The 27,125-nt window shown below is 47.3% G+C and overlaps 3 protein-coding genes and 1 pseudogene across 6 annotated transcripts; 2 read left to right on the forward strand and 2 right to left on the reverse strand.

Annotated features, from left to right (window-relative positions):
• The first annotated feature begins 9,442 nt into the window (after positions 1-9,442).
• Positions 9,443-10,540, forward strand: LOC120668833 (chaperone protein dnaJ 11, chloroplastic-like). Its single transcript, XM_039948630.1, has one exon. It carries the CDS (start codon positions 9,610-9,612, stop codon positions 9,988-9,990), a length of 381 nt encoding a protein of 126 aa, XP_039804564.1. The 5' UTR covers positions 9,443-9,609; the 3' UTR covers positions 9,991-10,540.
• Positions 10,541-11,352: 812 nt separating this feature from the next.
• Positions 11,353-15,511, forward strand: LOC120669504 (thaumatin-like protein 1b). The gene is made up of 4 exons (XM_039949243.1): positions 11,353-11,409; positions 11,661-11,825; positions 13,855-14,591; positions 15,225-15,511. The coding sequence occupies exons 1-4, from the start codon at positions 11,353-11,355 to the stop codon at positions 15,385-15,387; spliced, it is 1,122 nt and encodes a 373-aa protein (XP_039805177.1). The 3' UTR covers positions 15,388-15,511.
• Positions 15,512-15,740: 229 nt separating this feature from the next.
• Positions 15,741-21,296, reverse strand: LOC120668834 (annotated as a pseudogene). The gene is made up of 15 exons (XR_005672596.1): positions 21,164-21,296; positions 20,253-20,373; positions 20,009-20,162; positions 19,852-19,932; positions 19,648-19,759; positions 19,388-19,514; positions 19,163-19,301; positions 18,571-18,688; positions 18,303-18,484; positions 17,980-18,195; positions 17,377-17,542; positions 17,133-17,280; positions 16,904-17,054; positions 16,329-16,734; positions 15,741-16,240 (listed from the first exon to the last, which is right to left on the reverse strand). The product of XR_005672596.1 is annotated as an endoplasmin homolog (transcript).
• A 1,128-nt stretch (positions 21,297-22,424) lies between these two features.
• On the reverse strand, positions 22,425-26,583 carry LOC120668835 (basic leucine zipper 23-like). 3 transcript variants are annotated; one of them, XR_005672597.1, is made up of 4 exons: positions 26,336-26,583; positions 25,005-25,816; positions 23,166-23,263; positions 22,425-22,971 (listed from the first exon to the last, which is right to left on the reverse strand). XR_005672597.1 is itself a non-coding variant. In XM_039948631.1 (3 exons), exon 2 carries the CDS (start codon positions 25,787-25,789, stop codon positions 25,007-25,009), a length of 783 nt encoding a protein of 260 aa, XP_039804565.1. In that variant the 5' UTR covers positions 25,790-25,816; positions 26,336-26,583; the 3' UTR covers positions 22,425-22,971; positions 25,005-25,006. The 3 variants fall into 3 exon arrangements, 2 of the variants coding, with proteins under 2 accessions (XP_039804565.1, XP_039804566.1); XM_039948631.1 differs by lacking the exon at positions 23,166-23,263; XM_039948632.1 differs by lacking the exon at positions 23,166-23,263 and having other exon boundaries at positions 26,503-26,521.
• Between the last annotated feature and the right edge of the window lie 542 nt (positions 26,584-27,125).

A 27,125-nucleotide genomic window follows, 5' to 3' on the forward strand; every position in this document is an offset into this window, starting at 1 on the left:
TGCATATATGAGGGCGAAACTCTGCCGCTTTACTTTGTATAACCTTCGTGTATGCATTTTGATTGGGTTGTAAGGAAGCCGAGAACCCAAAAAGGGCGCCCACCATGTTCCCAGCTCAAAAACCAACCCTCGATGGCACAAACAAAGAGGAAAACCATAGACCCCCCCGGACGACACCCAAAATGATTCCCGAACCTCCCAAGAACACCTTTCCACACAACCCCCACCACAAGGCAACCACCCACCCAACGGAACTCCCGAAGTTACAGATCCTTCGGGGTCCAACCAAGATGAGCTCACCGTCATGAGCCTCCAGCTTCAGGCCTTGGAAAAGCAGAAAGATATCCTCGCCAAGCAGCTGGCTACCCAGCAAAACACGCTGAATCGAGCAAACCAACTGGCTGAGGCCAAGCGCAAAGTGGAAGCCATGCAAGCAGAAATTGACAGAATGCAGCAAGAATGCGCAAGTGCTCAGACCAATCAAGAACAGCAACCTCCGATGGACGCCCCCATCAGAATGAGATCCACAACATCCGAACCAACTATACCCTCCAAGACCACTACGTCCCACCTTCGGCTGGCACATATGACCCCAACTCGCCACTCTCTGCAGCCTTGCAACATACACCATGGCCGCTGGGCTACAAGCCAACGCAGCTCCCCAGATACAACGGCTCGGAAGACCCAACTCAATTCATCATGACCTACGAAGCTACCATAGCTTCGGCTAGCAGCGATGGCCCTATCATGACAAAATCCTTCATCATGACCTGCGAAGGTCCAGTAACAAACTAGTACTCTCACCAACCCTCGGGCTCCATCACAAGCTGGTCTCAGCTAAAAGCGAGGCTCAGGCAAGATTTCCAAGGCTTCGGGCGACTCGACTCGAACACCATAGAAAACTTCCAGTGTCTCCAAGGAGACAAAGAACTCATCTATGATTACTTTCGGAGATTCGTCCAGAAGAAAGCTCCCGAAAAAAGATGCAATCGCCAAGTGCATCGTCGGCTTACTACCTGGACAGCTAGCCTCGCATCTGTCCAGGGAGCCACCCAGAACACTCAGCGATCTATATGCGGAAGCAGAAAAGTACGCCAGGTCAGATGCAGACCACAGACGGAGGGTCGAACAACGAAGGATAATGAGGAAAGCTGAAAAACAAAATTGGAACTATCAGAACAAAAACCCACAGTTCGTGTTCCCCGTGGAATCTTCGCAAGAAACCAGTCCCGAACAAGATCAGAACCCATTTATGACTCCCCCAAATAAGTCTCCCAAGGGTCAACATAACAACCAAGACCACAGTCATCCAAGACACAGAGGCCGAGGCCGTGGGCGCGGTCGTGGAAAAGGTCGCGGACCTTCGCACGGACCAAAAAAGTTCTTCTGTCATTTCCATGGCAATGAGTCGGACCATACAACTAACTTCTGCCCAGAGAAAAAGAGAACACTTGAGCGAATGGAAGAATAGAAAAAAGCAAAATTGGTCAACCACACTGCGTGGTCAGGACCTTCGGCGCCGCCGTTCCCGCCAGCACCGGCACTATACAATCCAACCTTCCAACCTACACCCGCCTTCACCTACAACCCATACCCAAATAATTGGCCACCTCAGCCACCAACTTATCCCAAACCACTCTCACTACCCCCACCCCCGAGCCAGCAGCAGGCTCAGGAAGAACTACCTCCACCTCTTCCAGGCCCACCCCCAAAGCAAGAGCCACAAAGCTCCCAAACCTCACAAACATCTGCACTGCCATCCTTCGGCATGATCATGCCCATATCCGGAGGTTCCACCCTCGAATTCCAAAACAAGCGGCAGCGCAGAGACTACTTCAGACAAGTCAACAACATCCTAGTTGACGGCCCGGCAAAGAAAACACCTTGGTCTCACATGCCAATAACCTTCTCAGTGGAGGACATGAGCCTCAACAGCTACCCGCACACTGATGCAATGGTCATCGAAGCTAACATTCAAGGTTGGGCCATCGGGAAAATACTAGTTGACATTGGCAGCTCCACAGACATCATCTTCTCAAGCACCTTCGACAGAATGAACATAGATAGAAACCTCCTCCAACCAGCCGAAATCCCCTTAATTGGATTCGGAGGGAAAAGGGTCAAGGCCCTCGGAAAAATTTCACTCCCTGTATCCATCGGTGACACCACCAACCCAAGAACAGAACATATTACCTTCAATGTTGTCGAAATGAACTACCCCTACCTCGCCATCTTCAGCCGAGGACTAATTAATAAATTCAAAGCAGTCGTCCACCAACTGTACCTGTGCATAAAAATGCCGGCATCAAGGGGCATCATCACCGTGCGTGGCAATCAGCAGCTCGCCAGAGACATTGAGCGAGGGGTAGCCCCGGGGCAGAGAAACGTACACGTCCTCGAAGCTCAAAAGACAGCAACCTCCGGAAAGATCAGCAAAGAGAAAGTAACCTTCGACGAATGGTGCGAAGTCAAAAGAGTACCCCTTAACAAGCATCTACCGGATAAGGTTGTAACGATAAGTGCAACACTATCCGAAAAAGAAGAAAAAGAACTACTCGACTTCCTAAACAAAAACAAAGACGTGTTGGCATGGTCAGCAAGCGACCTTCGGGGAGTCAGCAGAGACATAGCTGAACATCGCCTCGACGTCAGATCTGGCGCCAAGCCAAAAAAGCATAAACCCCGAAAGATGTCCGATGAAAAGGCCGCCGCAGTCAAGGCGGAGGTACAGCGCTTGCTGGACGCGAAGGTTATCCACGAAGTCAAGTATCCAACTGGGCTCGCAAACACAGTGCCCGTCAAGAAGAAGAAAGGCAAATGGAGAATGTGCATAGACTTCACAGACTTGAACAAAACTTACCCGAAAGATGACTTCCCTCTCCCACGAATTGACAAAATCGTTGACGACGCTGCAAACAGTTAGCTGATGTCACTCTTGGATTGCTTCTCTGGATATCACCAGATTTGGATGAGAACTGAAGATGAAGAGAAAACAAGTTTTATAACCCCCTTCGGCACTTACTGCTTTGTAAGAATGCTCGAAGGTCTGAAAAATGCCGGCCAGTCATTTTCAAGGATGACCTCCAAAGTCCTGGAGCCACAGCTAAAAAGAAACATCCTAGCCTATGTCGACGACATCGTCGTCATCAGCACAGCACGACAAGACCATATCTCAGATCTGGCAGAAACCTTCGCAAACCTTCGAAAAGCAAACCTGAGCCTCAACCCCAAAAAATGTGTCTTTGGGGTGCACAAGGGGAAGGTCCTAGGATGCCTAGTCTCAACAAAAGGCATCGAAGCCAACCCAGACAAAATTGCAGCCCTCTGTAACATGGAAGAACCGGAGTCAATTAGGGATGTCCAAAAGCTCATGGGCAGAATCGCCGCTCTGAACAGATTCATCCCTCGCTCGACAGATCGAAGCCTGCCGTTCTTCAAGGTGCTCCGAAGCTCTCGAAAGTTTGAATGGGGCGAACAACAAAGGGAAGCCTTCAACTCCCTCAAAGAATACCTCCAAAATATGGCCAAACTAACCCCTCCAGACTCGAAGGAGACACTCCTGTTATACACTTCTGCCTCTCAAAAAGCTGTTAGCGCTTCATTAGTTGTTGAGAGAGAGACGGACGGCACCCGCAAACAATTCCCAGTTTACTTCGCATCCGAAGCTCTTGCTGGATCCAAGTTGCACTACTCAGAACTTGAAAAAAATAGCCTATGCGGTCATCATGGCCTCCCGCAAGCTTCGCCACTACTTCGAAACTCACAGAATCATAGCCATTTCAGATCAACCTCTGCATGACCTGTTACACAACAGAGAAGCCTCGCCAAGAATAGCAAAATGGGCTTTAGAATTATCAGAACTGGTGGTTGACTTCGAAAAGCGAACAATAATCAAATCCCAGGTCTTGGCAGATTTCATAGTAGACTGGACATCCCCCGAAGCTCAGGAAGAAGAACCCACAAAAACATGGACAATTCACTGTGACAGAGCTTGGCAGAACGAAGGTGTCGGTATTGCAGCAATCCTAGAATCACCTTCAGGAGCTAAAATAAGATACGCTGCTCATCTTAACTTTGACCAATCAGCACCATCGACAAACAATACAACAGAATACGAAGCTCTCTTACTTGGGCTTCTCAAAATGAAGGCACTCGGGCACCAAAATTGTATCATCAAGATAGACTCGAAGGTCATAGCAGACCATATAGAAAAAAAATCCGAAGCCAAGAAACCCGAACTTATCCGATACCTAGAAACGATAAGGGCAATGGAAAAACATTTCAGAGGCTTCACAATCATCCATATCCCTCGTGCTCAAAATGACGAAGCCGACAGGCTCGCAAAAGCAGCTGCTAGAAAGCAGCAACTCCCACCATATGTTTTCTTTGAAGAAATTACCACACCTTCGGCCAGGCCAAAGAAAGAGAGCAGAATCAATGCAATCTTCAGCGAAGATTGGAGGACGCCAATAATGGCGTACCTTCGGGGACACTACGAACCTTCTGATGAAGCAGAAGAGAAAAAGCTCTCTCAAAGAGCAAGAGGCTACGTGATTTCGCAAGGTGAACTATACAAGTTAGGGGTAGTAACCCCCTGGCTCAAATGTATCCCAGTTTCCTAGGGCATCGAACTTCTTAACGAGATCCACTCCGGCATCTGCGGATCCCACATAGGCATCAGACCCCTCGCAGCAAAAGCTTTCAGGCAGGGCTTTTTCTGGCCATCAGCACTAAAAGATGCAGAGAAAGTGGTCAAAACATGCGGAGCTTGCCAAAAGCTGGGCCCAAAATCCAACAAACCTTCGGAACCATTGCAACTGATAGCCCCTGCCTGGCCTCTCCAACTGTGGGGAATGGACCTCGTAGGCCCCCTACCTACTGCCCAAGAAAATTACAAATATGCAGTGGTGGCCGTGGAGTACTTCACCAAATAGGTCGAAGCTAAGCCCCTGATAAACATCACCTCCGAAGCAGTTCGGAAATTCTTTTGGCAAAACATCATATGCAGGTTCGGGGTACCGAAGGAACTCACGGTAGATAATGACAAACAGTTTGACTCGAAGCCATTCAAAGAATTCTGCCGAAGCATCGGAACCAAACTCATCTTCGCTTTGGTCTCCCCCCAATCCAACGGGGTTGTGGAGCGCGCCAATGGCATCATCTTCACAGGCATCAAAAAATGTCTCTTTGATCAGAAAAAGGGTAAATGGGTTGATGAACTCCCGAAGGTCGTTTGGTCACACAACACGTCCGAAACGAGAACCACCAAATTCACTCCATTCAGACTACTATACGGCGCCGAAGCCATGAGCCCAGAAGAGCTAAAAAACAAAAGTCTAAGGGCAACCTCTACACCCGAAGGCAATGAACCTCCGGACGACTCAGATCTAATAGAGCTCGACATCTTACAAGCAGCCTCTAATCTGAGTAAATATCAGAAAGAAACGACCAAATGGAGGGACAAGAAGGTGGTCAAGAAGAACATCTTCGTGGGAGACTGGGTCCTCAAGCGCAAGCCAAACGCAAAAAACACAGGAAAAATGGAGCCAAAATAGGACGGCCTATACCTCGTCATCTCCGGCAAAAGGCCCGGGTCATACCACCTGGCCGACTTCGAAGGCAACGAGCTGTCGCATTCATGGAATGGTGACAGCCTCAAAAAATACTACATCTAAACAAATGTAAAAAGGGTTGGACTGCGAATCTATAAGCATGTCCAGACCCATTAGAAGCTTTTTTCATTTTTTCTTACATTTCCAAACATTCGGGCCGTACTCTTTTCCTCACAAAGGGGACTCCATTCAGAAGGTGAGGTTTTTAACGAGGCGGACCCTTTGTAAATTTCATCACTATGAATGAAAATATTTTCCCCTATCTCCGAAGCTCTCGACGGTCAAATCAACATTAAAGCTGCAAACTTCGACCGCCGCTCGATGTGAATTATAAAACTAAGTTAGCTAGGCTCGCTTCCCCTCGAGCCCAGCATACTTATCCAAAGGGGCCCAAAACCTTCACTTTTAGCAACATGGGCAGGGTAGGGGGAGACGTTTTTTCTTAAAAACTACCCATGTCGCTAAAAATAGAAAAACACATTCGCCCTAAAAACTAGTGTGCAATAAGCACTAAAAGACAAGGGGCTGTCGACCCAGAGTCGAAGCCAAAACACATTCACCCTAAAAACTAATGTGCAATAAGCACTAAAAGGCAAGGGGCTGTCGACTCAGAGTCGAAGCCAAAACACCTTCGCCCTAAAAACTAATGTGCAATAAGCACTAAAAGGCAAGAGGATGTCGACCCAGAGTCGAAGCCAAAACACCTTCACCCTAAAAACTAATGTGCAATAAGCATTAAAAGGCAATGGGCTGTCGACTCAGAGTCGAAGCCAAAACACCTTCGCCCTAAAAACTAATGTGCAATAAGCACTAAAAGTCAAGGGGCTGTCGACCCAGAGTCGAAGCCAAAACACCTTCACCCTAAAAACTAGTGTGCAATAAGCACTAAAAGGCAAGGGGCTGTCGACCCAGAGTCGAAGCCAAAATACCTTCGCCCTAAAAACTAATGTGCAATAAGCACTAAACGACAAGGAGCTGTCGACCTAGAGTCGAAGCCAAAACAACTTCGCCCTAAGAATCAAAGTGCAATAAGCACTAAAAAGCAAGGTGCTGACGACCAAGCGTCAAAGCCGCAAACACCTTCGCCCTAAAAAATCGAAGCCCCAAAAACCTTCGCGCAGCTTCAACTAGCATGTGCAAGGCGGTGGAGATGTTTTTCTCAAAAATAATCTACCCATGCCACTTAAAGCACGCGGCCACTCATACAAAATCGAAGCCCCAAAAACCTTCGCGCAGCTTCAACCAGCATGTGCAAGGTGGGGGAGACGTTTTTCTCAAAAACAATCTGCCCATGCCACTTAAAGCACGCGGCCACTCATACAAAATCGAAGTCCCAAAAACCTTCGCACAGCTTCAACCAGCATGTGCAAGGTGGGGGAGACATTTTTCTCAAAAACAATCTGCCCATGCCACTTAAAGCACGCGGCCACTCATACAAGGTCGAAGCCCCAAAAACCTTAGCGCAGCTTCAACCAGCATGTGCAAGGTGGGGGAGACGTTTTTTTCAAAAACAAAATTTGCCCATGCTGTCTAAAGCACGCGGTCACGAAGCCTACACAACCTTCATCCAGCCTTAACCACCATGAACCTTCGGGGGAGACGTTTTTTCAAGACCGAAAGCCCAGCAGCCGAAGCCCAAAAACAATCGCCACACACAAACAAGTGCATAAAACCGCAAAAGTGAAAGACAGCAGCACAAACACGGCAACCGTTTACATCAACCATAAGATCAACAGTATCTCCCCCAACAAGGGTATTGATTTATCACAACTCAGATACTCCTAGCACCGCTAGCATTCAAAAACTCGGCACTTTGGTTGCTGTTTCTGTTATGGTGGTTGTAGTACTGAGGCTGCCCCCACTTTGGTTACTGGCTATCAGTTAGATTTAGTAAAGAAGCCACTTTTATTTGCTAAACACTATAATATTTTGATAATACAAAGGTAGGATGCTTCAAAATTTTACTGCCGTTGATCCTTAGTTTTTTGTTTGAGGTGTGGGCTGATGCCACACAAGTGACTGGTCAGTAATTTATGCTTGCTATGGCAGTTCATGAAAGCTGGATTCCTGTCTATTTGATTAATTGTTTTGTGCTGCATTTATTCTTCACTCTTCAGAATTTGAATGGAGTCTTAAAACACCATTTTTTATGGTACAGGGATCTGTAATGATCTAACTACACGGACCATGAAAGATGTCTCTGATTATACCGATGGATGAAGAAAAGTATGGTATTAGGATTCATCCATCAATACAATTGAAGTATCCGAGGGGGTGTTTAGGAACAGGGACTTCAAAAAAGTCCCAGGGACTTTTTAGTATTTAGAAGTATTAAATAAATATTAATTATAAACTAACTGCAGAACCCTGGGGCTAAACTGCGAGACGAATCTAATGATGTATCTTAATCTATGATTAGCGAATGGTTACTGTAGCATCACTGTAGCCAATCATCGATTAATTAGGCTCATTAGATTCGTCTCGCGAAAAAGCACTCAGCTGTCAAAAAACATTTATAAACAGATTTTATTTAATAATATAAAATAGTAAGATTCCTTTTGATGTGATAGGGACTTTTGGAAAAAGTCCTGGAGCCAAACAGGCCCCGAATTGTTCACAGAATGCCCGTACCATGCGGGAGAACTTCATCATCGATGTGTTGGCGGCAGATTTGAATGCTTATTGAAAACTTACTTCCTGCGAATATCTTAGCCGCATCACAAGCAAGAATATAAATTAGAATGTATTGTATATTTGCTTAAATATTTAGTTGATATTGGTGACAATGGTGAATCTATGGGTTTGATTTATCTCAATACGTTTTGGAACGACAATGTTATGACGGATTATGATATTTTTTGTATTTATATTACTTGAAATAAAATTCTAGTTACAATAGAAAAAGTTGATGCTTCTAATTTTAATTGGACTCAAAAACTTTTGCCCCCTAGCAACGGGTACACACCTAGTCAAGAGAAAAATGTCTATCCACAGATATATAGTATCTTGAAAAATCTCTGTAATCCTATGCTAATCCAATCGAGCACTGTTAGATAATTAGATTGCCGGCGGCGTCCAAGTCCGGCGCTGCCCCCTCCACCACCCAACTGTCCGCCGCAAAAGGGACCCGCATGCGCGCGGTGCACCGCACCGGCTTCCCGTCGCCGTCGCCGTGCGAGTGGTCGGCGCATTAATTCGCCCGCAGCTTGGCTTCCCTGTGGATCATACAGCGGGAAAAAGAGAAGCCGTAAGCTAAGCGTCACTGACGCTGCCGGATCAAGTTGTAATGGCGTGTGAAACGGAGCTAGTAGACGGCAACGTCTACCCTACCTGGTCTGCTCAGTGCCGTGAGAATCTTGTCGGCTGGATCGTCAGCTAACCAGTATTTTTCTCTCACACTGATGTTATTTTTTTCTCACATTAAATCAACATCAGCTAGCTAATAGTATTTTCCTCTTACAATAAATTAACACTAATCACCAGCCACAACCAGCCGAGCAAAGTTAATTGCATTTGCTGGTTCAGAACATGTGCGCTTTTGCTTTTGCATACACAAAAATTCTGCAAGCTGGAAAGAAATGTTCTGAACCGTGCCTACCAATGTGTGAAAACTAGAATTATGAGTGGACACAGCATTGAAGAGCAGATTGATGCAAGAAGTACCATCTTCTAAAAAAAACGGATATCCTCTTGCCTGCTGCTCCCAACTGTGAAAGCAACAGCAGCCGGAACAACAGAGGCGGGGGAGGAGGACGGAGGACAGACAGAGCGGTGGATGGTGAGTCAGCACGGACTCCTCGTCATCCTCCGATAGAATCTCCATCTCCATCCTCCCGAGGATAAGATCAAGAGCTGGACGCGCAAGTGCCACCACAAGCTCCCCCCGCCCGCAGCCACCTATAAAATCCGACGACCCCGCCACGCAGCTCCGGCACTCCACCCTCGGCGACGACGAATCACGAAACACTTGAAGAAGAAAGCAGCAGGCAGCAACGCAATGGCTTGGTTCGCATCGACGGCAGCCGTTCCGAGCTGCGGCGCCGGGGCCCGGCGCGGCGGCCGGTGCGGGGCCCGCGCGTCCGCGGTGGCGATGGCGCCGGGGACGGCGAGGACGCACTACGAGGTGCTCGGGGTCGGGGCCGGGGCGAGCAGGGGCGAGATCAAGGCGGCGTACCGGCGCCTGGCCAGGGAGGTGCACCCGGACGCCGGCGGCTGCGGCGGCGACGAGGGCTTCATCCAGCTGCACGCCGCCTACGCCACGCTCGCGGACCCCGACGAGCGCGCGCGGTACGACCGCTCGGTGGCGCGGCCCGCGGCCCGCGGGGCGGCGCCGGCGGGGTTCCGGCCGCGGAGGTGGGAGACCGACCAGTGCTGGTAGGGACACAGCTGCGCCTGCCCGTTGCGCCGCGACCTACGCTGCCACCCACCTCCGCCGCTCCATCCGTGGCCGGCGGTGAAGTCGCCGGCCGGCCGGCCCATCCCATCATGTTGGTGGAGGAAAGGGGAAGGGCCCACGTGGCCCACTTCGACAGCGGGTCGCGACTATTCTCCGCGACCCACTGGGCCGATCCGCGATCAGCCCCCGGCCCACGAGTTGGATCGGGGACGACGCGGCGGCGCGGCGGCGGAGGTCACTGCACTGACCTGACCAGGGCGGAGGATGGGCCCAGGGAGCAGGGGAGCTCCTCTCTCTTCGTAGCTTGTCCCCCCCTGTTACACGAAGAGAGGCATTTTTATAACATCTCTTGTGTACTTACTTGATCACCTTGTAAATATGGATAATCTGTGTGAATATAAATTCTCGTCTTGGACGGTAAACTATCCAAGTAGGCAAGAAACGGTAATATTTCCAAGGGTTTCAAAAGTGATTGTGAGGATTTTGGTTAAAGACAGGCAAGTCAACCAATGCTAATCCTGCCTGTTTAGCAGTCATGTTCTTGCTCTCGTGGCTCTGCACACTTGTTGCTCGCTCGCGCTCACTCGAGAGTTCAGTAGCTGTGACATGACAAGGGTCCCAAGCTAGCAGAACACCACCACAAGTTCTCTCACAAGGCAGGAGTCGCTGCCCCAAAAAATTCAGTTGCTAATGGTTGATCAATCAGATGGGGTTTTGTCTCTTGTGAACTTCTGATTTGCTGCCCCACCACATGAATGGATGAGCCTGCAAACTTCCTCTCGGCGAGTAACGGAATTCAGTCCCCGGACGTTCCAACTGAAGATGAATAAAACAAATTGCTGCTGCTATTCATCAAGGGTTGTGCAAACCGTGCAAACTTATAAGAACCTATCCGCAATCGTCCCCGGGGATAACGGCTATTAACCAACCATAAGGGAGAAATTCCTATTAATAGCAATCATCCCTCCATGTGCCACTATCCATCCCCTCGGGATACCTCTCTCATTCCTCGTCAGAGGGATGTCTCTCTCCATCCCTCCAGGATGCCCCTTTCAAGACCAAGAACAATCTGAACCACAAGATGTGCATTTTTTTTAAATAAAAGCAGCAGAAATCGGAGAGGTGGACAGTCGTGTGTCCTCGTCGGTCAGCCGCCGATCGTCCTGCGAGCCCATCCTGGCATTACCGCAGGGGGGTGGGGGGGGGGGGGGTCATCACCTCGGCACCCATCCTCGCGCGCGCGACACCCTGCGCCGGACGGCCACGACCGCTGCTCTTGCGGCGGCCTCACCGAAGAGCGCCTCCCTCCCGTCGCAGAGCTCGAGCTTCCCGTGCCATGCGGCCATGCCGGGCGGCATGGACCCGTTAGGCGGGCAGGGGATCCCATCAGCGGCGCCACCGGCACGCAGCGCTCGAGCGGCTTCGGGAACGTGCAGGTCCGGTCGGCGGGCGCGCACAACGGGAACAGGCGCTCCCGGGCGGAGCCACACGCGGCGAGGATTGCCCCGGACGCGGGGGTGGACGGTGTTTCATTCACCGTCCGGGGTGGACGGTAAATGAAATACCGTCCACCCTTTAGCCCCTCCTGGTCATTGGATCGGCCTCGTGCGGCTAAGATCACCCTGACCGACTAGTTGCTGCCTTGCTGGCAGCTGGTGCGCCGCGCGAGACCGCCGTTCCCAGGCGCCGCCCGGGTGGCAGCGGACTCGCTGAGGACGTCGTGCTCAGGTGCTCTGCCCCGGGCGGCGGCCTTTGTTCCTCGTCACATCACCAGGAAGAAGAGCTCGACGTCGCGGTCCAGGCGCCCCGGCGATCAGGTGATGGCTCCTGCGCACTCGCGCGGTTCGTCGGCGTCGCCATTATCGCGCGCACGTCGTCGGCGCGGTTCGTCGCCATGAGCTACAGCGACTGCTGCTGTCCAACCCGTCTAAGAGGCCAGCAGTGTCACAGAGCATGAGGGCGCCGGAGCTGACGCCGAACCCCGCGGCTGCAGGAAGATACAAGGATGCTTGGAATTCATTTTTTTTTAAAGCATAGCTTTGTATTTGGATGCAACGGAACGACTTCATTTTCACGGGAATTATGCCATCCGCTTTGAACTGTCTCCAAAACTTTAAGGAGTTTGCTCTAGTTATCCTACAAGCAAAATCAAAGTACAAAATTGCTATGTCCAAATGGCTAGGAGCCTTTGTGTAATCTTTCAGATTTTTTTCATCTCCTTTGTTTCATGAAACTGTACTATGTAATACCCTTTTATTGGTTATTTTCTTAATATAATATAATCAATAGGGGGCTTCCCCTCCTGTTTCATAGAAAAAGAAGCGGAGCCAGCCGATGGAACCACCGGTGTCAGCTCTATTGAACATCAGTGTCAGCTCCTTAGATGATCAGTATAACACAATGATTTTCTATTGATTTTGCATCAAGTCGACGATGTCAGCTGACACAGATGGTTACACCTAGCTCCGCCCCTGTTTGTTTATCTGAACTATGAAGCATAACAGCCTGCTGGTTCGGCTGCTGAAAGACTGGCGCTGATCTTGTTCAGCGACAGATCCTTTCAAGGTTTCGAGTGTCAACCACATAGTGCCTGCCTGACTGCCTGCAGTCAGCTGATAACCACCACAAAAATTGAGCCCAAACTGTTTGGAACACGCAACATACGGTCGAGTTCCCACGTTGCAGCCAGGGACCTTACAATTTGGTTCCTGGCAGTTGGCTGAACCGTATATAAGCTTGCCCAGCAGGTAGCGAGCTAGGGGAAGTCCGATGAACGGTCCTCCGCAAACAGCTGACCTCACCTGAATACAATTAGCTCTGTCACCTAGATCCACCATGCTTAAGAAAAAAAAAGAACAGGCCTGGTGATTTGCTCACCTACTTGCAACTCCCCAGTTTCCCAGACAGAGTTTACAAAACCGGTGGGAACCGGTCCGGTACGCTAACCGGCCCAAATTCAAAATTCAAATTTGAATTCAAAAAAATGAAAAATTCCCAAAAAAATTCCTAAAAATACTTCAAGGTGCGACGAATCTAATGGTGTCAAATTTTCTCAAAAATTCATTCGTTTAACATACTTTTCGGGCATTTAAAGTTAAACCAAAAAAGAAAAGGAAAAAAATGAGACGGCCCATTAAGGCCCACTTGGTAAACCGGTCAAACCGGCCGGTATACCGTTCCAAACCGGTTACACATGCGATTTTAAATTTGAATTTGAATTCAAACCGGTCATACCGGTACGAACCGGTTGAACTGAGTTTTTTGAATTCAAATTTGAATTTGACCGGTTTCTATCGGTTTTCGGCCAAACCGGTCCGGTATACCGGTATCGGACCCCGCCGGTTTGACCGGACCGGTCGGTTAATTAAACCCTGTTCGCAGAGGCCAGCCAGAAGTGCCATGTTTGCTTGTCCTTCTCGATCAGCTCCTGCAATGCAAGCAGCCGTATTGGCAATAAAAATTAATTTCCATGTGCAGCAAACTGGAGTATGAACCTTCCTTGAATGATTCTTGTGAACCTCCTCTTAGTTTAATACCTCGTCATGCATCAACAACCCAAAGTTCTGCATCTGTCTGCTTCACCCCTTGGTTGTCCTCCATGGGAGGACTTCTCCCTCTCCTCTTCCTGCTCTGCTGCCTCACCTTTCTTCTCCAAGGTGACCAATAAACTTCATATTGCTGCCAAATTGATGATGCGTTAATTTGCATAGCAGTGCTGCAGTAGCATATACAGTAGAGTTCATATATGTGCATAACATCCAATTTGTTTCTTCCTCTCATGCCAAATCGAATGCTTTTATTCGGAGTTGTCGAGACTTCAGATTGTCTTCTTACTGTTAACCGAAGCACGGTGCATTGCAATCACCAGCAGCAGCGCCGGCGACGTTCACCATAACCAACAGCTGCGACTACACGGTGTGGCCGGGCATCCTCTCCAACGCCGGCGCCCCGCCGCCGTCGACGACCGGCTTCGCGCTGCCCCCGGGCCAGACCGTCGCGGTCACCGTCGCGTCCGCGTGGTCCGGCCGCATCTGGGGCCGGACGCTCTGCTCCACGGACTCCTCCGGCACCTTCTCATGCGCCACCGCCGACTGCGGCACGGGCGCCGTCGAGTGCTCCGGCCGCGGGGCCGCGCCGCCGGCCACCCTGGCGGAGTTCACGCTCGCCGGCGGCACCGGCGGGGACGACTTCTACGACGTCAGCCTCGTGGACGGCTTCAACGTGCCCATGGTCGTCGCGCCGCAGGCGCCGGCGCCGGCGTCGGGCAACGGGAGCTGCCAGGCCACGGGGTGCCCCGCGGACGTGAACAGGGCGTGCCCCGCGGAGCTGCGCGTGGCTGCGCCGCCGCCTGGGACGGCGGCGGTGGCGTGCCGGAGCGCGTGCGAGGCGTTCGCGGAGGCCGAGTACTGCTGCAGCGGCGCGTACGGGTCCCCCGCGGCGTGCGCGCCCACGGCGTACTCGCGGTTCTTCAAGGGCGCGTGCCCGGCCGCCTACAGCTACGCGTACGACGACGCGACGTCGACGTTCACCTGCGCGGCGGCCGGCGGCGGCTACGACGTCGTGTTCTGCCCCGGCACGTCCAGGTCCGTTTCTTGCTCGGCTCGGGTTGTGCGACCCGCACGTCGTTGCTGCGTCCATTTGGCATCTTACTTGCTCCGTTTAATTTTCCGGACGTGCATGTGGACAAGCTGGCCTTGTCATCATTAGTTTATGGGATGACATGGTTCATTAGTTTATGGGATGGCATGATTCATCAGGAGCCAAATCGCAAGATGATGAAGCAAAGTCAACCAAGTGGCTCAAATCTGCAACTTTTTTTCCATTGTTTGGAACGACAGATTGAGATGCAGTCTGGTTCTGAACAATGCGTGATGTTTACCGTGCTCATCTGATTTGCGGGTGGCATCGCAAGTTGTTGATAGTTTTCACGGTTGAACCATTTGGAAGCTTCTGTTTCAATTTCAATCGATAAGGAAAGGGCGCACCATCTGGACATCATCACCAGGCCAGCATGCGTTTACACGCCATTGGCAGCATGATCCTGATGTTAGGGGGAAAAAAATTGTTCGCACTGGTTTAGCTGCAACAATTGTTGACATGTTGAGTTTTTTTTTGGGGGGGGGGGGGGGGGGGGGGGGGGGGTACTAGTGTAGCAAGATACTCATCAATTATTAGTTAGCTTATTATGTGTAATGCTTGCGACCTGATTGATGCAGCCTAAAATCTGGCGGGAATCCCGAGGCGGCAGGCCTGCCACCCTCCAACCCAACGATGGAGTTCTCCGGAGATGCGGGAGGCAGCAGCCTTGGGACGAGCAGGATCGCCGTGGTTGCCCTCCTCCTGGCCATCTTCTCGCTGACATCGACGCGGCGCTGCTGATCTCATTCTCATGCAAAACGTGATACTTAAACCTTAGCAAGAACTGAAGAGCTAGATAACTTCATTTTGTTTTCCTTTTAATTTTCCCCACCGGCAGGAGAAATGAAATAGACATGATTTCCTTCCAAGAGTTCGCAATTGTAGTTTCAGAGCTTTCAACACTAGTCAGAGCTGTACTGAACGACATCTATGGTAGGTTTACCCTGTTGTCTTTTACTGTATTTACTACAGTATTATTTATCAGATAACTGATTCCTTAAGAGAATTAAATTTGGCACATTTTTACCTTACTGCCGTCAAATAGCTATCAAGTTACCAGTACACATGAACATGATGATCCAGTAGTTCAACCGTGGACTCTGAACATGATGATTCAGTTCAGTCGTGGTCTCTCAAGCCACGCTAGTAAAGACGTGTGCAACCCCACTAATTAGATTGAACTAAAGTTTGTATAGGTACAAAGACAGACAGACAGGCAAAAATCCCGTATCACGTTCGCATGGGAAAAATGGACGTCTCCAAGAACCAACACATTCCTAACACCAGGCAGGCAGCGAGTGGAGATCCCCTTCACCTAAACGGAGGGCTAAACAACATTTCCGAACACCCCCTACAGCTCGTCCTTGTCGTAGGACGGCTCCGACTCCTCCTTGGCCGATTCCTTCTCTTCCACCTCGGGCTGCTCCTCCGCCTCGTCTTCCTCCTCAACCGTCGCATCGGGGCTAAGGTCCAGGCTCTTCTGCACCGACTTGTAGATGCTGGATGCGAACTCCTTGGGGTCAGGGAGGTTGAACCCACTCTCCATCAGGGCAGTCTGGTACACCAGCCTCGCCGTCTGCTTCAAGCCCTCGCTCTGTTGCATCAATGTAAACACGTCAGTCCCCATGGTTTCCTGACATAGTTTGTGGATCTGCAAAGCATTTGGAAGGAGTTTTTATTACCTCGCTGTCCTGGGCGACCTTGTCGCAGAGCTCCTTGATGATGGGGGTGCCTGGGGTTGATCTCCAGCACCCTCTTGCAACGCATGTACGCCTGCTTGCTTGAGTCCGACAGGGTCTGCGCCTGCATGATCTTCTCCATGTTGGCGCTACACCCGTACATGGAGGTCACAACAACGCAGGGGGTGTTGTGCAGCCGGTTGCTGATCTTCACCGAGTCCACGTTCTCGCTCTCCAGGGCCTTCTTCCACCAGTCAGTCAGCTCCTTGAATGACTCCTTGAGGTCCTTGAGCTTCGAGTCCTTGCCCAGCTTCAGGCCCTCCTTAGACACGTTCTGGAACTTCTTGTCCTCGTAGTCCATCAAGTATTGCATCAGGTACTCGTCCACTGGGTCAGTGAAGAAGATAACCTGTGAAACAGAAGCAAGTGTAATGTTAATTCACAAACTGTATCCAGATCCCAGACTAAAGTCGATTTGAAAAGCAAGCTAAAACGAATAAAGCATATGACCCAGGGGCCAGGGCCCTGGCCCTGATTCCTGAATGGGTGATTATTTTACATACAGATCAGCAACATACCTCATAGTTTTTCTTGGTAAGCCTCTCAAGGAACGGAGATTTCTCCAGCTGTTCTTTGCTACTTCCTGTGATGTGGAAGATGTCTTTCTGCCCAGGCTTCATCCTTGAAATGTACTCGTCAAGAGAGGCAAGTTTGCCATCTGACTTGGTACTGAAACAAATAAACAAATACAAGATCAGCTTTGTTTTGTCTACTAACATATAATTAAACTCACAATGAATGGATAACAGTAGTGAAGGATGAACCTTTCAAAGCTTAGCAAGGCGGTTCCTGTTAGTTGCATCTTCAATGATGCCCAGCTTGATTGATTTGCCAAACTCATTCCAGAACTTGGCATACTGACCCTTCTTCTCCGCCATTTCACTTTTCTCTTCATCTGATTACAGAACATTTTGTAAGTACTACTACTCCTACAATTGTAAATATAGAGTATGTGGCATGGCCATTTATTTATTACAACACAAACCATTACCTGTCTTATCTTTGTTGATGTACTCTTCAGGATCTTTTTCAGCAATTTTCCTAATCATGTCAAGAGCTTTGCGGATCAGCTTCTTCTTGATGGTCTTCAGACTGCTATGTTGTTGAAGCATTTCTCGTGAAACATTCAGGGGTAGTGTGTCCGAGTCAACAATACCCTGGAGAGAAAAGCGGAATAAGATTTAGTCTGCGACATATATGTTAGTAAATTGAATGATATAGGCATTCTTGATATAGTGGCCTTGTTTGGTTCGCGCTACAATTGTAGCGCGCTAGGAATAGTAACAACTTTGACCACTAATTACGGTGTCAAACAAAGTCAGTTTACAAAACCAACTTCAGAACCCCCGCGCTAGTGACCCTGAAGAATCTAATGAGGTCTTTGACCGCGCGATTAGAGGATGTTATTGTAGCATCACTGTAGCTAATCATCGATTACTTACTGTTATTAGATTCGTCGCGAAAAGTTACACCTATCCCTAAAAAGGTTTTGCAAATAAACTTCATTTAGTACTTCATGCATGCGAGATTCTCTTCTCGGGAAACGTGCGCACTAGTTTTGTTGCCAAACCAAACAAGGCCAGTAATCCAGTACCTTCAAAAAGCTGAGATACTTTGGAAGAAGGTCATCGAATTCATCAGAGATAAAAACTCTTCTGACATACAACTTGAGATTTGACTTGTTATTGTTGTAGTAACTCTCATAAAGATCATGTGGAGCCTTCGGGGGAACAAAGAGCAAAGCTTTGAACTCAACATCTCCCTCAGCAGTGAAGTGGCTCCAAGCCATTGGCTTGTCATCACCGAAGTCCTGAAAAAAAAAGTGGAATTTAGACAAGGTTTCCTCAGCAAGGCACAAACACAGAGCTTTCTTTGGAATTTTGTGTGAACATATAAACTCATCGTCACTGTCTTTACCTTAGCTAGCGAGTGGTAAAACTTTGAGTACTCTTCATCAGTAACCTCCTTTGGGCTACGAAGCCATACAGCCTTCACATCATTCAGAAGCTCCCACTCAGAAGTAGTCTCCTTTATTATCTTTGTCTTGGCCTTTTTCTCTTCACTTTCTTCTGTTTCTTCCTCCTTGGTGGTTTCTGGGTCTGTTAAGTAACACAAGAAGTGTTAGCACTTACCCACATCATGGCTACCATCTAAGAAAAAAAAATATCACTGATTAAAGACTTACTCGAATCCTCTTCCTCACTTGTTTCCTCCTCGTCAGCTGGCACTTCAACATCAACCTCCTTGGTCGACCACAAATAAATGGGGAAGTTGATGAACTCAGAGTACTTCTTCACCAAATCCTGCAAAACAGAGTATTTAAGTTAAACACTTATGACAAAAGATGCAAAAAAAATGATACATTTGCCTTATAAGGTTTATAACAGATGTGCATCCAGCCCAATTAGTTGACAGGACGAACTATGTTTCATGCCCTCACACAGTAACATGAAAAGTATCCTCTGATTGATGAATGCACTTCAGTTTGCTATAAAGACGAAACGAACTGACCACTGTGAAACCATGAATTTGCAAAATGTGTTTCTGAAATTCCTAGTTAGTATTGTCGGTTTCTGATAAATAAAAATACTAACCCATTAAATGTATACCACATCATTCATGTCTAAGTCTATTAAAGGATACTGATTCATAGACTGTTGGACTTATAAGTTGAAATACAGATACAGCTACAGCTACAGCAAACTTGATGCACATAATATATTTGCAGCAGAAGCCAATTAACCTCACTAATAGACACAGTAATAATATGGTAATACCTTTAGCTTATCCTCTTCCAAGTACTCCTTGGCCTCATCTCGCAGATGGAGTCTTATCTCAGTTCCACGGCCAAGAGGTTCATTCCATGTATCCTCAGATATAGCAAATGATCCATCAGCCTTCGACTCCCACACATACCTAGGAATACAACACAATAACAGAAGTAAGAAAATTGCAGAAAGAAACAAGGAGATGTACCAAGAACAATATACAACACGACATATTGTTTATCATCATTGTGCTTGCTGACCACTTCGACATAGTCAGCAACCAAGTACACAGAATAGAAACCGACACCAAACTGTCCAATCAGATTGAGGTCACCTCCAGACTGCATCTTTTCCACAAAAGCTGCAAAAGTTGCAAGCAATTAACATTGTTTTTCTCTATGGGAAAGAAATTAACATTATTTGAGAGCACAATCCAAGTATATTTATCAAGACTTGGAGTGCAGTAATCAGTAGAATAGACGAAAGAGTAGTACCTGAAGTCCCAGATTTAGCTATGGTTCCAAGGTTCTTAATCAGATCTTCCTTGATCATACCAATACCCCTATCCCGAATGGAGAGGATCTTCTTTTCTTTGTCCAACTTAATCTGCACGCGTACAGACCAGATGCCTTAATAACGAATTCTACAGCAAGATATGATACAACACAAATGGCTTTCAAAGTTGCAGTACACTGTACCTGGATTTCAAGCTTAGCAGTGTCACCTTCGCCCAGAACCTCCTTATCAGTGAGGGAAAGGAATCTAATCTTATCCAAGGCCTACAAACATGCAGAGCACCAGTCAATTTCGAGCATCCACAATGCAGCATAGGCAGGGGTCAAATGCAATACATACATCAGAGGCATTGGATATGAGCTCCCTCAGGAGAATGTCCTTGTTGCTGTAGAGTGAGTTGATGATGATGTCCATGAGTCTGGACACCTCAGTTTGGAACTCAAACTTCTCTGCCGAGCTCCTGAGAGTCTTCCTAGAGATTGACTCGGCTTCCCTGCACACAGAAAATGTAAATTGTTGGTGAAAAATGCCAATAACATGACAAGGTAGTAACAATTAGCACTGATCAGAAGGTCGTGCCCACCTCTGGGCAACCTCAGAGTCAGTTGACAGGCCATGAGGAACAGCACCAATCTTCTCCTCTACTTTTGGTGGGTTGGCCAAGTCATCACTGCTCTCCTCGGCATTCACTTGTAGCTTCTTAGCTGCAGTATATAGATAGGCAGGGTCAGACCAAGATAAAACCAATTTGACTTAGGTTCTTCGTATGCAGGTACTACAACAGCACAAGGTTACCAGAGCAGAGAATAGACTAGACAGTCCTTTAAATTGACCAACAATAGTGTAATAGAGACAAGGTAGAAGTCTCAAAATTACTAAGAATAGTATGATAGAACACTAGATCGGCCACAGTGAGCAGTAGATTTAACCAAAATAAGGACCGGGTAGGCGAAAAACTAAAAATGGATGAAGTTACAGGTTTAAACCCTATTAAACCCCAAGATGGAATAAACAATGTCAATAACCACAAAATTGTGAAGCGCCTCGTGACGGATCTAAGAACTAGACAGCAATCTCCAACTCGAAACACCATTACATTAGAGATCGAAAAGGCCAGGAGCTCGCACCGCCACATAGCGAAAAATTCTAAACGCGAGATCTAGCAGCAAATTGCAATAAAAATGTCAGACATAGATCGCACCTAGCGGCACAATCGTCTGTTTCAACGAATCTAGCAGCTACGGGCCACTCCTTTTCTGGCGGAAATCACCGGCTGATCCATCACATAGGGTGCTTAAGCAGATAAACGGCGCACAAACAAATCAAAACAGTGATCTGAGGGCCCGATTAGCAACCGGGTGAGATGGAATCCGTTAGTAATCGCATTCAAAACCGCGGGGTCGATGAACCGCCACCTAGGTCTGCTGAACTAAGGCAAAAATCACACGAAAATTCACTAAAAATCTGGGAAAACTTCAAGTGGCGGGCACATGCCTGGACCGGGGAGGGTCGTGAGGAGGAAGAGGAGGAGCAGCGCGGAGGAGAGCGCCCACTTCCGCATCGTCGCCTCACTACTAGCAAAACCAGTGATGAGTTCGGCGCGCTTTTTAAATGGCCCGCACCCGGAGACCCGTGCACCCGGTCCACGAAGGCGGGATCCTACCACGTGGACAAACGGACGGCGCCGATTGGAGCAGGTCCACGTGGCGTGCTGTCACTGGGCAGTGCGGCGGACTTGACGTGGAGCGCGCGCGCGAGGGGAGGCCGCTGCCGTCCGATGGGCAGATCTGCGTGTTTGAAGGGCTGAGATCTCGTGCGTGCCTTTAATGGTGGGCACGTGGAGCGTCGTGATTGGTCGGGGGCGGGGTCATCCACGTCGATGTGCTAGAAAGTTCGGAGCGGACGTGCTCTGTGGATAATTAGTTCAGGAAGGTGGGCCAGGAGCGTGGAGTGTTGGTCAGGCCCGCAGGTCAGTCAACGGGGGTGACCCGTCAATGGCCGTGCTTAGAACGCTCTTGTGCTGGGCCTTTCGTTGATTCAGCCATGATGCTATCTTATCAGTCCGCTGATCACAGTAGTTATAGTGCTCCTGTGAAAACACACCACTTTCATAAACAATTTCAACTAAAATATGGAGTATATTTACATGCAATATTTAAGCTTGAATAAAAATTTGTGTAATGGAATCAACTTGTAAATAGTAACAATATTCCTTTGGCGAGAAGACAAGTTATGAACATGTGCGCAAAGTTTAAGATTTGAACCTTGATGGTAAAATTCTAGTACGAGGAATCTCGAAATCCTACGAAGGCTGCGTGAAACCCTCTTCCATACGAGATTTTCTTCTGAACTCATTTGACTGTCCGCAATAATCGTGAAGAGTACAATGGCTGTGTCCAATATCTGAATACCGTGCTGAAGGTGAATGGTGTCGATTGTCGAAGCTGGAATACGAACAATATTTCCTCCATCTCAAATTATATATCATTTTGTTGTAGCTTTTATTATGCACCTAGATATATATATTATAGCTAAATGTATGCTAAACTATATATCTCAAAAATCAAATGACTTATAATTTGGAATAACGGGATAATCTTCCAACCCCCGAGAGCAAGTTCTTAAACTGAAAAAGGCCCTGCACCGAACGAGTTACTGTCTGGTCCGTGGCCACAGGCATCACAAGGGTACGATATGGTGGGATTACTGGTGCATCACAATATGACTAGAGCTAGAGCTACAGACTTCCTGTGCAAGTTTCAATCAATGCAATACATTATTTACTAATGAATTGAATGGTGAAATATTCAAATAATAATCGAATCCATGTACTTGGAATCACGGGCACAGCAACAAAGAGACATATCACCTACAATAGACAAATGATTTCGGATAGATTCACATCAAACTTGAGATCAAGCACAGATGGCACAATTTAGCCAGTTCAACTCCTTCAGATCTGCTTCAGTTCTGAACTTCATCAGAGAGCATCTGGCAACTAAGTAAAAGAACGAAGATGTCCTGTCAGCTTCAGAGCTAACAAACTTGAATCGCCTCAGGCACCATAGAAGCATCATCGGCAACCAACTCAGACACATAACAGTTTGAACAAGATGTGGCCCTAAATATAGAAGCTAGCAGTTTATACAGCATTTTCTTGGATGCAGAATGCTGAGAACCAGTAGTCAGTGAAAACGGAGAGACCATAAACACCACCACCAGAGTGTTTATACAGCATTTCTTGGATGCAGAACGCCGAGACCCAGTAGTCTCTGAAAGGAGAGACCATGCCACCAGCAGTCCTGAAAAAGATCAATAGAGCGCATGTAACTTAGTTGAGAACATGAAAAATTCCTAGCAGCAGGAATGGTATCTAAGAATAAAATGCCTAGTATCGGGTTATTAGCTGTAAATTAGTAAAAAAACAGCTATCAAGTGCTAAGGTACATATCAACTTCGAGATGGATACAAATAAGGACTCTTTGAAGACTAATACCATCTCCTATTTGTACTTGAATAAGTTCCATGTTGAGAGAACAGCAGTAGCCACATGCCCACATGCAATGACAAATATGCCTACGCTTCACTACAGCCCTGAAATTGAAGAATCAAATGGACATACCACAGAAAGCAATGGACTCAAATTGATGACAAAAACAGCCTAAACAAAGTAAAGCAGGAGAGCCTGTGTCTGGTGCACTTAAAGATACACAAATAGGAGTACTTAAAACATCAACCTTCAAAACTGTGAATGCACATTTTACAGGGAGGCGCCACAACTATATAAAAAAGGCCACCAAACAAACAAACTACTATGATCTTCAACAGCTAGTTATGCTTACACTTATGCTAATCCTAAATCACAGTGAACTAAAATACTCTTCAAATTTAGCAAACATCAGAGGTATTGATGCATACAACACTGCTATGTGATAAGTCTACAATATGTCTTTAATATTTTTTCAAAGTAAACAATGCTGCGTTCTTATTTGTTGAAACATGCACAATGTAGTGTCCTGATTTCTTTTTCTGGTAACATAACTCATTAATAGAAAGGTCCACAGGTCGCAGCTGGCATGTGTAGAAAAAATTTAGCGTACCTCAGTATGTTTCGATTGACCAAACATGAAACAATTAAAAGTAGCATTGAAGAAGATATATATGGAAGTGTATGACCAGTATGAAGGCTAGAGTTTGATATGCTGGCCAAGCACAACCTTACAAAGTATCGCACTCCTACAGGACCAACTTGTAACTACTTGTTTCAAAGATCTGAGTAGTTTTGGTGCTTCAATCTAGTTAAATAAGCGCATAAGATAACAAAAAAGGGAAACTGGTTTTTAACCAGCCACAAGTACTTAATGTAGGTTTGCAAAGGTAGCAGGTATCCATCTGAAAATATACCACCAAAACTCTAGCTATGGATTGGCAATATCAGAACTGAAGAGAATCTCATCTTCAGTCTTGATAAGGCGTGACTAAATTGATCAGACCGCAGCAAATTGAACACACCACTAAATAATGGCTCAATGGTCCAAAAGTCAACTTATGCTCTTCTTCAATTAGGGCTATAGGCAACAAAAACGTTAGTGTTAGAACAATAGTTCCTGAACATATATGGATTTCTATCAAATTGATATTAAGAACTATGAAAAGAGCATCCTGCTAACACAAAATAAATTGTCAACTATGAAAAAAAAACTGTCAACTTATGCTCTTCTTCATGATTAGCAAAATTAATTTGGAGATGTTAATGCAAAAACAACTGTTTTGTGGTCATCGACCTTGGATCACAAGTTACTATGTGCTGGCAACATAATCCGCACATAATCTGGTTCAAAGTTGGCAGCTGGAATGTCTACAAAGAGGGTATTAGTATTGTAGCACAAAGAATATCTAGCAAGATGAAGTATGTTGAAACAAGCAACCACAGGTATTAAATTCATAAGCACAAACAAGTACAGATCTTAATATAATTCTTTGGTTGTTCAATGTTGTTCAGTATCATTTGGTTCACCAGATATTATGAAACTATCACAAAATCCATCAAAAAAAAAAGTTTGACCATTCTTACGCCCGTTTATGATAGTTAACCCTACATATAGACAAACAGGAATTGCACTGCTAATCGCATTTTTAACAGTCAATCTGCTATTTCTCAAGCGAAAGAAAATAGGGAACAATAGCACAATACCCCCTCCCAATACCCCCGGCCCACACGTGTGCAAGGGGGGGGTGATATTTTTGATATTTTCATTTGTTGTTGGTATTTGGTTTAATTACTTGAGTAGTTCTGACACTTGAAATAATTACTGAATTGAGCACAAGGAATTACCTTCACTTCTTTTCAACATTTGGCAAGCAGCCAGTAGGTACTGTGTCCACACCCCCACAGACAGGTAGCTTTGTGGATCCAGACTTTGCACTTCCAATGCACTGGATATTAGCGATATCGCAAGCACCTTGCCCCAAGACCTGAGCACTCATAGCCTCCTGCATTCCAGGATTGCAATACATCTGATCATTGCATCTGAAATCACAGGAGTTGGTAACCTGGGCACCACCAAGGAAGCTTCCCTGGTCAACACTAGACAGCAAACCAATGTTCTTGACTGGCCTCTGATAAGGGAAAGCACCAATCTCCCCCTCAATCCTCCCTCTGATATCAACAAGCAGGCAGCGAAGCCTGGCTACCTCTGCCTCAAGCGCGGCGTGATTCTGGAGTTTCTTCATGAGTTGCTGGTTCAAAGCCCTCAAGTGGACCACCTCTTCCTCCAACAATGCTGTGTGAGCCTTCTTCTTCTCCCGGTACTTCCTCACCGCTGCTCGGTTACCGGACGGGCGCTTCTTGGAGTTGTTCTCAGATGGCGATTCTTCAGTCTCAGCGGCGTCTGGTGAAGCCGCGACAATCTTGGTGTGGACATGGACACAGGTGTGGGTGTGTGAATTGTCGTGGACTGGCGGGTTGCAGGTATGGGTGTGGGTGCAAGCATGGTGCTCTGTATCCTTCAAGATGTCATCGAAGTAGCTGTCCATAGAGCAGCTGCTGGGCGGATCGTTGCCGATGGCAGGGCACAAGAACGTGTCTGGGTTTGAGAAATCGAGGTCCCCGTCGTCCATCGTTGCGACTAGCAGTCGAGTTCAAGCCTGGTAAGAAAAGGATCAGATGCTTCAGCACTAACAATGGCCACAATAAGTAAAGTAAGTATACAATAAACAAACCAAGGTCCTAATCGTCCATGATTCACTCATGGCATGGCGGGCCAGCAATCTGTATTAACTAAGCAGGGGAATTCTAACGTGGGGCATGGGGGCTTGAAAATTTTAGTGATTCCATAATCCGCCGCTCAGCAAAGAACAGAACTCCACAGGAAACTGAAGCAGAAAGATTTGGATTCCAGGACTCGCAGCAAACGAACAGATTCTGTGGAACAAAGCAACTTTGGCAGCAGTAAACAGAACAGTGGTATGCTTTGAAGCAGGGGCGGACCCAGCATAGGACATGGACACCCGATAATTCTTGTTCTTGGAAACGAAATCCAAGTTAGTAGGTAGCTCGATATATTGTAACAGGATTCAGATCCGAATACAGATAGTTTTGTTAGGGTTTGGGGTGCTCCGTTTCGCACAGCACAAGGAAAGAGAAGGGGGGCAGGCGCGGCATACCTGGAGGACGCGCTCGTCGCCGGCAAAGGGCTGGGCCGCCGCTCGCCCAGTCGTCGACGCCAGGGAAGGAAGATCTCGAGCAAGGGAGGAGATCAGGAGAAAGTTTCTCTACGAGAGAAAGGAAAGTTTTTTTTTTTGAGAAGAGAAACAGAGGGGAGGATATGAACCTGAGGGCTGAGGCCCTGAGCGGGAGGGCGGCTTGTGAATGAGCCGAGCTCGACTGCTCGAGCCTCACAATGGCACCAAATTCACGGAATTAGAAATAGTAGTACAATAATACTATCTCTATCCAAATATGAGCCATATATTTTCATATGGCGCAATGATTAAAGGTACCAAGTGTGCTTATCAATCTCATAAATGCAGATTAAGGGCACCAAGTGTGCTTATCAATCTCATAAATGCAACATAGATTTTTTGTTAGTCCTCCAATGTTTTAACTAGAAACTTCTCATTTCTAGTGCTATTTATTGCCACAATTTATGCCAATAGCAAATATAGCTATTATTTTTTAATATTTGAAGTTTGGAAATATATCTATCATATTTGGATGGAGAGAGTAATCTTCAAAAAAAAAGTACAATAAAATATACGCTAAGGTCTAAAATACAAATTTAATATAATAAATAGAGGTGCGGGGTGGCCTTTCCCTCTGCGGGAGCCGACGACGATGAGTGGCTCCCTGGATTTCGCGGTTGGTGGGTGGGTGAGTGCCCGTGTGGGCCGCACATGCGGCTAGGTTAGGAGGGCCGCAGTCATGATTCCCTCAAACCTCTCGTTGAATTTTAGG

This window comes from Panicum virgatum, chromosome 4N, assembly GCF_016808335.1.
Source record: "Panicum virgatum strain AP13 chromosome 4N, P.virgatum_v5, whole genome shotgun sequence".
Taxonomy (NCBI): domain Eukaryota; kingdom Viridiplantae; phylum Streptophyta; class Magnoliopsida; order Poales; family Poaceae; genus Panicum; species Panicum virgatum.

Coding starts and splice junctions, on each gene's coding strand:
- LOC120668833 (XM_039948630.1), top strand. CDS start 9,610: ATGGCTTGGTTCGCATCGACGGCAGCCGTTCCGAGCTGCGGCGCCGGG.
- LOC120669504 (XM_039949243.1), top strand. CDS start 11,353: ATGCCGGGCGGCATGGACCCGTTAGGCGGGCAGGGGATCCCATCAGCG. Junction 11,410..11,660: donor TCCCATCAGCGGCGCCACCG/GCACGCAGCGCT, acceptor CCTTGCTGGCAG/CTGGTGCGCCGCGCGAGACC. Junction 14,592..15,224: donor TTCTGCCCCGGCACGTCCAG/GTCCGTTTCTTG, acceptor TGATTGATGCAG/CCTAAAATCTGGCGGGAATC.
- LOC120668835 (XM_039948631.1), bottom strand. CDS start 25,789: ATGGACGACGGGGACCTCGATTTCTCAAACCCAGACACGTTCTTGTGC.